This window comes from Acartia tonsa, chromosome 4, assembly GCF_053477335.1.
Source record: "Acartia tonsa isolate MP-2025a chromosome 4, ASM5347733v1, whole genome shotgun sequence".
Lineage (NCBI taxonomy): Eukaryota > Metazoa > Arthropoda > Copepoda > Calanoida > Acartiidae > Acartia > Acartia tonsa.
In genome coordinates, this window is record NC_137263.1 from 21,310,882 (window position 1) to 21,323,457 (window position 12,576).

The following is a 12,576-nucleotide window of genomic DNA, read 5'->3' on the forward strand; positions in this document are numbered from 1 at the left end:
ATCGTTACCAGAATGCCTGTACGTCCATTTTAAATATGTTGATTTTTTACTTTTTTAACAACAGATTTTTATGTGATCTAATAATCCGAATGATCTGAATTTTGGTATATTGATTCCTGGGACAACAAAGTATAATGTTATTAGCGAAGCAACTCTATAATCAAGTCCTAAAAATGTAAGTATGTCCATAAACATCATTCTGTATCAAGCAGTTTTTCAACAATTTTTTTTTACAATTTTACTTCGACATTTATACATTTATATTCTGATTATTCAGTTCTGACAATATACAAATGTTAATGTCCGTTTGTCCTACCGTTTCAGTGCTTCGCTTTTATGGATGTTGTCATCCTTGTTTTATCTAATTTTATGCTCTTTGTATTTGTTCGTATGGTGGCTATTCTATAATTCTCTTCATTCTGAGCTGGATCTTTTAATCATTTTAGTGGTGAGCCAGATCGGGGTGAGCCAACTTTCCACCAATGAGAGCACAGCATTTTATGAAATGCCGCGCTGTGATTGGCTGGCAGTTTAGACATGTTAGAACCAGGGAGTAAGGGAGGGGACAATGGATCGAATATTCAATTTTTAGGAGTCTCAGACTTTGGGGACTGGCTTAAAGGGAATGTGCAAGAATTTAGCAGTTTCTGAATGAGTTTGGGGACTTGCGCATAGAATGCCGCTACTCGTTATGTATGTTTTGAATATTGCAGACGGGGAGAAGGGATAAGGGAAGTGGGGGGAAGGGAAATAAACACTCGTTGTGTTAGTTTGGAATGTAGCAGACGGGGAGAAAGGAGAAGGGAGGTGGGGGAAAGGGGCAAGGGAAATAAACAGAATAAAAAGGGGCAGTCATATTCTTGCTAGCAGCTGGCCGGGTCCAATAATCTTTTAATATAAAAATCACACCAAAAAACCTCAATATATTTCATCAAAAACAAGTTGTGATTTCACTTTACATGACGCTATGGAAATCTATTATTCAATTAACAATCCCTTTATAATTTCCTACAAATTTATTGGATTAAACTGGATTTCATGCCCTTTCTTTGATAACTCTTATATTGAATTAATTGCCCATTGTCCCCTCCCTTACTCCCTGTGTTAGAACTGTCCTATCGATTTCAAACTTAGCGTGATTATTCCTATAACAGTTAGTGATTTAGAAAGCGCAGCAACTCTTTAATCGTTACCAGAATGTCCATACGTTAATAACAATATTATAAGCGAAGCATTTTTATAGTCCTTAAAAATGTAAGTATGTCCTTTACAGTATCCTGTATTCAACAGTTTTGCAACAAATTTACGTACAATTTTGTCAAAACTTGTACATCTCTATTTGCTTTTTAAAATCAAGACAGAGGTACTGTTTGTTTGTCTTACCGTTTAGAGCTTCACTTTTAAGGCTGTTGTAATCCTCAGGGAGTAAGGGAGGGGGCAATGGGCAGTTAATTCAATTTTATAGTTGTGACCCTTTATGGTTGAAAACCCAGATATTTCCAGATAAAACAAGTATTTGCAATATAGCAACCTTTAGTGGAAATTTTTGACTTTTTGAATTGTTTTTAATTCGAAATGCACCATCCTTAAACTGATGCTTTACTACAAGCCTTTGATTCTAGAGATCAAGACCCTTGGTTACAATTCATTTCCATAATTGTTATTATTTAAACTTCGGAAAATTAAGGAAACATACCATTTTACTTTTACAACATCTTTTACCCAAATTTTTTTATTGTATTTATTAAAAAGCTTAGACATGAAAAAGCCTTTAAATAATTATATTACAAAACTTACTAAAACAATTACTTTCCTACAGAACTTTTAACTCAAGTTATTTCATTTAACAAAATAAAAATGAGATACCTTGCGTCAAAATTTCATACTACATAAATAAAATAGTTGAGAACTTAAGTACATCTTAATTTTAAAGATCTTAAGGTTTAAGTAACATATCTTAGGATAACTGGTAGCTGCGCTCCCAGCATCCAGGACAGAAAAATAAAATAACACCATCTTGAGATTTTAATGATAAACAACCCTTGAACAACTCCGGACTTCGTGAATTTTCCCTAAAATTTTGAAATTAATCGGATCATTACTTACAGAAATATTAAGCTAAAGACAAAAAACTTTTGCCTTTACATTAAATCAATAAGAAACATCTAACATGTCTAAAGTAACGAAAAGAGCTAACCGTTACGGACGTACAAATGTGCGGGACCTAATTATAGGAAGGCTTTGCTCATAATAACTAATAATCTTATTATAATTTCTTTCTACAACGCACTAATCGGAATGAATTAACATTAAACAAGAATTAGATATAAATAATGTAATGATTCAATTTACAAAATAATTTTCAAAATCAAAATATTCTGTCTGCTTGTTATTGTTTATTATTTTGTTGACGCGCTAGTTTGCCGCGAGATTATGCATGATTTTGCGTGACGTCATTCATAATTGGTCCCCAAGATTGGTTAGAAACTGCTAAATTCTTGCATGTTCCCTTTAAGCCAGTCCCCAAAGTCTGAGACTCCTAAAAATTGAATATTCGATCCATTGTCCCCTCCCTTACTCCCTGTGTAATCCTTGTTTATTTGTGGTTTTTACAATTTGACTCAACAAATTAGGAATATTGATTCTGATAGGTCTGTCTGCAGCTAAGTAACCACAAAATACATTTTTGTTTAAATGCCTATTACGTTCAACCTTTTATTGTTTTGTTTAACTAATAAAGCTTTTAAAAAATTTAAATTCTTGAATATATACAGGGATCCTAAGGGATAAGGCATTGAACGACAAATTAATGTACATCTCAAATGATGAAAAACAAATTCACCACTTTTTTAGATTAAAATTATTGGTTGACAAGCTTAAACACTGCAATTCTGAACCAACCAATCAAAATATAATAAGAATACAAAAAGTTTGGGTACCATTATGATTTACAGTCCAATGTCCCCTGCCTCCCTGAATTAATGATTAATTCATTTTCTGAATTTCTAGGAGTGGTGGCGCAAATAATTCACAAAAAACTTTTTTTTAATGATTAAATATTCAAAATGTCAGGCTGGTTTTTCAAGAACTGATGAATATATTTTTTTTCTGTGAACTATGCAATTCCATATTTTAAATAATGATAATTGCTATTTTGTCCAGGGATCTAAAGGGATAAGACATTGGTCAATAAATTGATGTATATCTCAAATGATGATACTCGAAATTATCCCTACTGTAGGTTACAATTAGTGGTTGAAATGTTTAGACACTCAGATTAATGAACCAACCGATCAAAATTCAATGAAAGTCCTCAAGGTTGTCCAGCTAGACTTTGGGGACTAGTGTAATAAACAGCCCAATGTCTCTTCCCACCCTGAAATTTTAGTTGGTTTTTCTGTTTTCATGGTTTTACCTAGTAGTCATACACGTTTTTAGTAATTCTGTAACTAGAACCTAGTAAAAGTGTCTGGCTCTGATTATGACGTAAAAAAAATTATAATCATAATCTGAGTCAGCCACTTTTACTAGGTTCCTGTAACTAGTAACATAATACCATGAGAAATAGTTTTACATTATTTAAACATAATTTACATTTTAATAGTACTTAAGTAAAATAGAGCGAAATAAATGCAGTAATGTGTTAAACAGACAGTCAAAGACAAATTGAAGTATAGCTTTGTTCAGCTAGTTTTCTTTATTCAAGTGTTTTTCAAGGTTAAACTACTTAGAAGCAGTATTGAAAGTCAGAGATCTAAAGGGATAAGACAATGGCCAATAAATTTATGTACATACCCAGTATTGATACAAATATTTCCTCTTCTATTTATCACAATTATTGGTTGAAACGTTTAGACGCTTAACTTAAAGAATCAACCAATCAAAATTCAAAGTCCCCAAAGTTGTTAAGCCAGGAAATAAGAAAACTTTGGGGACTAGTGTAATAAACAGCATATTGGGGGAGGGGGTATTTAGGCATGTTAGAGTTGACCTATCGATTTCAAACTTGGAATGACAATTGTAGCAGTAGGTTACAAATTAGAAAGCGTTGCAATTCTGTAATCACTACCAAAATATCTGTATGTCCATGTCCACCATCCATATTGAACATGCCTTTTAGAATTATTAACAGGGTTTCGTCTTTTATGATTTGTATCATTTACATGATTTTATAAATAGTGATTCCAAGGGCACAATATCATAAGCGAAGGAAATAAATAATCCTGTATTTACGCAATTTCGGGCTAGATTTATTTTTTAGAATATTAGTTCAGCTTCTACATAAATAATGTTGAATTTTCAATTAGTTTTTAAACTGTATTTCCTAATGTTCGTTTGTCTAGCGTTTGTGAGCTACGCAATTTTGGATGTTGTCATCCTTATTAACTATTGGGGCACGGCAGCCGTGCCTCAGCCGCTTTCAAACCTCAGTTAAATCGTCAAATCCGAAACTGAAAATTAAGCTGGATGTCTAGAACCTGTTCCTTAACAGACAATCCATCTTTTTGAAATTTTTGTTTTGCCCACAAGCGGCTTGAAATTTGAGGCTTGTGTGCGACTGAGGCGCGGCTGTCGATCCCTGTCAACTATTACTGCACAATGTTTGTGTTACTTCAAAATGAAAGACTAGATGTCACAGCTAAGAATAAACATTTATTTTATAAATGACATGATAATTGACAATTAATAGTAAAATAATAATACAAAAAAATCTGGTTTAACTTGCGCAAAAAAAACTGTTTAAGTAATTTAATATAAAGAAAATTTTGACTGAATTATGTGAGGTTAGCTTAAAGCTGTCAAAAAACCTTCCTTCGTATTTCCAACTTCATCCGAAAATTTTATTTCAAAGATTTTTACAACTAGTTCATCAAATTATTTCTTGGAATTAAATTACTTAACAGGAAAAATAAAGATTTTTTACACTGAATGAATAATTTAAACAAGTTTTACATTTAGAGATATAGCATAATAATTAAATTACAGCATTTTATTACATTCAAAATTTTAATATACAGATGTTTTTTTCATCTGTTAAAATATTAAGTTTATTTAATAATACGAAAAAATATGTCTTGTAACGTTAAAATTGATTCTAATATTATTTTCTACCTAGTAGTTTTCATATACTTTTCTATTATTTAAAAATATCTAGAATTGTACATAAATGATCAATGAAAGCCTTAATTGCATTTGAAAAGCAAACTCGTTTTAAAATCACTTGTAGCTAACTTAATGGAATTATTATTAGTTGGATCCTACACCAGATTATTATGTACTCTAATAAAGTGAAACTTGTAGCTGGCTAAAAAAGCGACCCCCCCCCATCCACCCCCTTTTATATTATCCCCTCCCTCCTACAAGATGACGAATAGACCAATAAGTGATGTTCATGTTAGCAACATAAGTTTTTGCCCTGTCATAATATCCACGTAAATTCTAAATATCCATTGCTAGCTTACTTTGAAAAAAGCGCAGAGTCTCTGCGTCTTCTGTAAGATTGTCAAAAAGTCGGTCACTCAAAGCATGTTAAGAAGACAGTGTCTAGAAAGTCTTTACACAAAAAATCAGTCTGGATTTTACAGTGTATACACAGTCAAGACTCTACAGTATCTACACAGTCTAGAATCTATTGTAACTATTCAATTTGAACTCAATAGTCTTTAAAGCATTTTCTTATTGTTGCTTATTCTTATTACTTATGGATAATATTGATCTTATTTTTTATCAAATCAATAATGCTACTGCATAGATTTTTTAAGAATTTGACTTAGTTTCTATGTTTAAAATGATAATTATTGTAAAATATAAAAGTGTCACATGTGGTAAAATGCTAACAATCCAATTCTTTGTGTGTTTTCAAAATTGTCGCATTCATCAGGGAGGGAGGGGCTAATGGGGCTTAAAATAGATTGTACCCCATTTTTTCCTCGAGTTATAACAGGTTAAATAAAGCAGAATTTGGGGGAAGATTATTTTTTTTTGTCTATTGTCCTATCCCTCTATCTTTTCATACAATGAAGATTCAATTTGAAACAATAGAAATGACCTACACACACACACACACATACTTACACACACACCACGCACACATACTCACACACACACACTCACAAACAATGTGATTGTAGAAATTGAATTGAAAAATTGTTTCTTGACCAGCATTTTTAAATCATTTGTTTGCAATAAAACTAACGTTTAAAAAAGTACTTGACTCCTATTTTTATAAATTTATAATAACAATTTCTCAATAATTAAAAAAAACTACAATTATGATTTTTAACGTTTTAAGTATGTTTTAAGTTAACTTGTTTAATTTTAATTTTTGGTACTTAAAACAAAGGGTGTGCCCAAGATTTTTAAGTAAGGTTTTTCTTTTAATAACATTAACATTTTGCATAAGTTGAAAATATAAATTTAAAATTGTTTTCTGCTAGGCAATTTTTCCAATAATAATGATATAAAACCTAACTATCTTAAACTTTTCCAAAAGTCAAAATCCTATTATCAACTGAAAAATTAGATGCAAAATAGTTTTTTTTTGTGGTGCCATATTCCCGAAGAATTAAAACTAATTTCTCCTTATATTATGCAATGCATTAAAAAATCTGCATAAAATTTGATTGCATTATTTTTTACATAAGCTCTATGTACTTTTATGATACTATGCTAGTTTAATCTTAATTAATTGTATTTTGTACTAATAGTTAATAGCGCAGCTACTCTATAATAAGGGTGTGCCTGTCCGTCGCTATATTATGTAAGGATGCATTCCCTTTCATCTCTCTTTCTTCGTTGGGATAGTTAAAACGTCCCCAGACTTCCATAAAACATATTGTTATTGTTAATTAACATTATTAAAAAGCTTTCCAGTATTTATAGCATCATATTACAGACAATTTTCCGCGAACATAAGAATAAGAATCATAAAAAAAACATGTTTAGTTAGTCCAGGCCTTCGGCCCCTCGGGTCTAAAAAAAATGGTTTTAATCTTATAATTTTTTCAATTTGATATCCGCGGAAAGCTGTCAATAATACGATGCGAGAAATAACTGTTATTGTTATTATAACCTAACAGTAATAATTCTCAATTGATTATTGTTACAATTAGATTAAGGCAAATTATTTTATGACCCTAATGAAATAAACCAATAAATAATAGGGACAATAAATTTAATCATTGATCAATCTATAGCAGTATAAAGCACTTTATTAACCTTATTTATTTTATCAAGAAATATAACAATTATCCATATAAGCGAAGCTCACTTATTGACAAAATAATATTAACTTTTGAAACATATCAGGATGATTATTTATCGCATCGTATTAAAGATAGCTTTCCGCGGATGTTAAAACAAAACATTATACGATTAAAACCAGTTTTGTTAGCCCCGTGAGGATGATGGCCTGTTTTAACAAAACTGGTATTAATTTTAAGATTTTTAGTAGATATTCGTGGATAATTTTCTGAATTACGATGCTATACATGATTTTTCAATATAATTACTGAGAACCTGTTCTAATCCAGGGGATATTAAACGGGTTCAAGCCATAAAATATATCTATTAGTAAAAAAAATCTTAAAATGGATAAACGCATTCCTTGACGTACTGACATTTAAACCTTAATCATATAAAAGCTTCGCCTAAAAAATACAAAAATAGGCTAAAGAACTGCCATAAAAAGAATTTATATAATAGAGATTGTATAAAAATTGGTTGCCTAGCCCAAGAAATTCAAAAGCCATAATTGTTTCAAATTATATGAAATTGGTTTCGTATCAAAATTTAAATCTATGCACCTTACTCTACATATATTCTTTTGTTTCTTAGTTTAAATTTAAAATTATTTATGGATCATGGATAAATAAAAAGGAAGAGGGTAAAAATAAGCAGCTTATAGTCATACAATACAAATTACCAATGACAGGCCAGTACACATTTAAATTGACCAATGGTAAAATGTTTACTGGCCTATCATTGGATATTTGTATTGTATGGCGTAATTTTTTATAGGCACTATATGCTCCTTCGAAAAAAAAGCTATTTTAGGATAGAAACTAAATATATTAGGTACTATTTAACTGCTAAGAATAAGCTACTTGGTTAATTTTGCATTAATTGAAATATTAAAAATTATATAAATTTTATCACGAGCATAAAATCAACAGATCATAAATTTTAAAAAGCACATTTCATGAACAGGATTTTTAAATGTGTTCAGATCATATATATTTCGTTGTTTGTTATTTTGGGGATACGGAAAGTGTCATGTGTGACGTCATGAAAATAGGTTAAATCCATCTCTTTTCAGGGGTTTCCTTTCCCACTTCTCCTCTCATACTTCTTTTTTAGACGTAATTATATGACGTCACCCATGACTTCCGTAACGCCGTTATTTGGAATAAACTATGAAAATGTCTCTACAGGCTGTCCATCCCGTTACCGTTCAGATGGACTTTCTCAAAATGGGCTGAAACCATAAACTCCGAGTCGTCCTCTTCATCCAGCGGCCGGTTCCGCTGGAAGAAGCCGACCTTGGTGAGCACCATGATGATGATCACAAGAAGGAGGACACCGACCGCGGCGGAGAGAATGTAGATCCACCAGGCGGGCGGCTGGCGCGGCTCCAGCTGGCGGTCGGGCAGTGCGACCGTCAAAATGGACTCATGGTCGTTTGCCGGATCCTGTGTGTACACAGAATCAATGATCACAGATGATTTTGAGTAAATCTCGACCCTGTCGACGTCGGAATAGTCCTCGACAAGGGTTGAGTTCCACAGCCTTGCTTTAATCTCGACAGTCACGGAATCCCGGGCAGGTAGGTTGTATACCTGACACGTGATGGTCAGACACTTGGCGGTGCCACGGTCACAGTCCAGCCTCACCACCAGCTCCCCGGGATTCTCGCTGTCACCGTCAGAATCTTTGGCACCCGAGGGATTCCACACGCGGTGCGCGGCAACAATGTGCTCAATCTCCCGGCGCGCCCGGTGCCTTGTTTGTGTACTAGAGTCTAATTCATCATTAATTGAGGATATAGATATATTTTGACTAGAGAGACCTTCTTGCTCATCACTATACAATTCAAAAGAGTTATTATCACTAATATCTGAAAAAGCGTCGAAATAATCATAATTTGAACTTTCGTATCGCGCGTATCTAATACGATTTTTGTCTACTTTGCGCGTTAAATTTAACGGATTTGGCGGATATCCGGCGGGAACTGTACAATCACCCCGCCCATTTTTAAGATACGGATGCTCTGTAAGATAGAGCAGCCACTTGCCTTGCGGCTTATAGTTTTCGACCTGGTGGGGCCATTTTATTTTAACAGTGACAACATCGACCTCGCTGGGTCCATGATTGGAGACTAGATATCTATGATGCACCATCGGTCCTATCTCGGACAGATCCTTCAGCGCGGACTCGCCCCGCACCTGGCCGCCGTAGAACACATTCTCGGCGGGCAGACTGCGACCGGTTATCTTAAGCTCGGCACGCCTCACCACAACACAGTTGAGGAAGGTGAGTGCGTCGACAACCAGCTCGCTGCTGGTGCTCGACATAAACTCAAAGGTGATCAGGGTTTCGTTGATAATGCTGGCCGGGGCAAATCTCATTTGCACGTTCATAGACGAGGAGACGTTGTTGTTGTTGTTTCTGCCCTCGGCAGACACGCGGCCCCTAAATGGGTTGCCGAGGTTGATGCTGATGAATGTTGAGTTGACGAGTGTGAGATCCGTGTTGTCTGAGTTGTTGCCGAGCCCAACATAGGAGATATGGTCGGGAAAAACAATGTCTAGCTTGGCTTCATATGCAGCCTCACCTAAAGAAAAAAAACTATCTTAATTATAATAATACTAGAGGCTTCTCGTAGGTGCAGAGAGGGATTAGAAAAATAGCTTAAAACCATTCCAAGACCTATGTTAAACTTCAGACAAAAAACGTTACTTCTTCATATAATAGGAAAAATTCAAAGTTTATAAGCTTGCTTATCCATATGATTGGCTATATAAGGCTGAAATAAGAATCAATAAAATTCAAATTACAAGTTGAGATTTTAAAAAATCCTTACCTAAATTTTGAATATTAAGATCTAGAACAATCTGGTTATCGGGCAGGGTGCCCAACTCCAGCTGATAAATGCCCTGCTCCTGGCTCCTACCCAGCTCTTGTCCCTCCGTGGTCATCAGCTTGGGCTCCACCATCAGCTGGGCCTGGCACAGCTCATCCTCCCCACAATTCTTCTCAAACTTGGCATAGAAAGTTCTCAACGCCTGTTGCTGATTCAATATTGGATATTGATTCACGTTGATTAGAGGTTGACCGGCGTTGTAGGTGACCTTGGGTTCATCCTGGACCATTGTGTAGGACAGGGCGAACTTGACCGGGGTCTGCAGGTCTGTGTGGGTGTTGGAGAGGTAGCCCACCAGGCTGGTGCAGTAGTCCTCGCCCTGCGCCTTGATCAACAACGTATGCTCGATCCTATTCTTTCTCTTATCCTCTTCATCATTTTCGTCAACAACTTCGTTGAGTTCATCTTCAAGGCGCAGCCACACCCGGCTGACAGGCTTGTTGGGCTCTGCCACGATCAGAAACTTGATCTTCATGCCGGACTTGGAGTTGAGGATGACAGAGTTGAGGCGGAAGCAGGCAGAGAACTGGAAGCATGTGTATGGCGAGTCTTGGTCAGGTAAACAACCCGCCTCGCCTGGATCAATGCCCTGTTCCAAACCAAAATATTTTCAATTAGTTCGAAATCTTTTTGAAAGTGCTAGTGCTGTATAAAAATGCAGGGATCTAAAGGGATAAGACAATGATGAATAAATTGATGTACATCTCCAATGATGACACACAAAATGATGCATTCTGTAGATTAAAATTAGTTGAAACGTTTAAACACCCAACCTAATAAACCAACCAGTCATAGTCAAGTAAAAGTCCCCAAAATTGTGAAGCCAACGAATAGAAAACGTTAGTGTAAAAAATTGGGGACTAGTAAGAAACAGCCCATCGTTTTTAATAACAACAATTCTAGAAAAATAGTGAATGATTTTTGAGACTTGGGTCGTGATGATTTTGGTAGAATAATGATGAATATTGGGTATGATTGGATGATTAGTATGCTTAAAAGTAATCACTCCTGTCAAACCACTAAATAAAAACCATTTAACTTTTGTTAGAGTTCTTGTTCGTTTTTACCCACGCCTTAATTTTCATAATTTTTGCTAGATGCTTCGCCTCTAGCTTTTTTAAGGTGGGGGTAGGGGAAATGGTGTGGAAGGTGTTTTGAGTTAAAAAAAAATAAAACCACAAGGAGATTAAGATTTTCTGGAAAGCACAAATCAAAGGGAAATCTTTAGCTTTAGAGAATGTCTATTTTTTACTAATATTACTTTTTTTAAAAACTAAGAAACATGCTTCTTTAAAAAACCTAATCCAATTTTTTAAAACTATGCCCATTTGCTTGTACTGTATGTATGAATTAAATTTTTTATTAGTTTTGCGATATTTTTAGGTAAAATTCCTTTAATTGACTAGTGAACAATATAATAAGAAAAAGTGAACAAAAAAGATCCCTCCCCCTCTCAAATTATTATTTTTTAAAAAGAAAATTGCTCTATCATTATCCTAAGCTAAAACAATCATCACAAATATGTTTAATTTAAACATTTAAAATAATGATTTGGGGGTTGTGGGTTCTCCATCGGTAATTGTTGGGTAATTGACTGTTTTTTTCTACATGTCTAATGGGGGTTGAGTGTGGGGGTATTGTGAGGGCATTCAGGAATGCGGGATGAGTCATAGAAAAATACTAATATTTCAGTAACCACAGAACCAATTGGGTTCTACTCTTCAGGAAATATACCTACTGGTCTTGTGATGGTTTTAAGCTATTTTCTTGGGGGGGGGGGGGGTAGGACCCATGAGGGTTGACGACTAAACTCCACAATGATAAATCCTTACTCTATTACATATAAATTATAACTTTTATTTACCCTTACTTTTTCCCTGCAAGGTATTGCATTTTCTATATTGGGTGGGGTGGGGGGGGGGGGGTGGAGGTAACCCTCCACCCCCATCAAAAAGTACTTGTAAATATGCAAACAGTGGGAGGTAATTGTTGTTACATTTCACAATTTTGCATACAATTCAATTCTTTTATTTTTGCATGATGTTGCAAAAATTATATTTTTTACCCATCGTTGACAACAAAATTGGTCGATTTAGAATTTAGTTGGATTGCATTGTTGTCAATATTTTTATCATTTGAACCCTTAAAAGGCTAGGCAGATGCGCCTTAGTCGCGCATAAGCCTAAAACTAAACCCCGCTTGCTGTGCAAAAAAAACCGTAAAGATGGATTGTCTATTTAGGAAAAAGTTTAGATATTTAGCTGATTTTTTAAAGAAGTTATTAAATGACGATTTTATTTAGGATTAAAAGCGGCTTACGTGCGTTTGCCGAGTCCTGTTTCTTTTTGGATAATTCGAATAAGCTGCATTATACCATAATATATTCATTTAAAAGCATATATTTTCAACATAAATGGTATGTCCGTCATTACGTA

General features: G+C 34.4%; 1 protein-coding gene across 1 annotated transcript in view; it reads right to left on the reverse strand.

Moving 5' to 3' along the window:
• Positions 1 to 5,508: 5,508 nt before the first annotated feature.
• LOC145316423 (integrin alpha-PS1-like) overlaps positions 5,509 to 12,576 on the reverse strand; it is a 35,513-nt gene continuing 28,445 nt past the window's right edge. Inside the window, exons 5-6 of the mRNA XM_080156892.1 lie at positions 10,082 to 10,729; positions 5,509 to 9,832 (exon numbers count right to left, since the gene is read on the reverse strand). Of these exons, the coding sequence (XP_080013018.1) occupies positions 8,427 to 9,832; positions 10,082 to 10,729 (2,054 nt within the window). The 3' untranslated portion in view covers positions 5,509 to 8,426. The remainder of the gene's footprint in view (positions 9,833 to 10,081; positions 10,730 to 12,576) is intronic.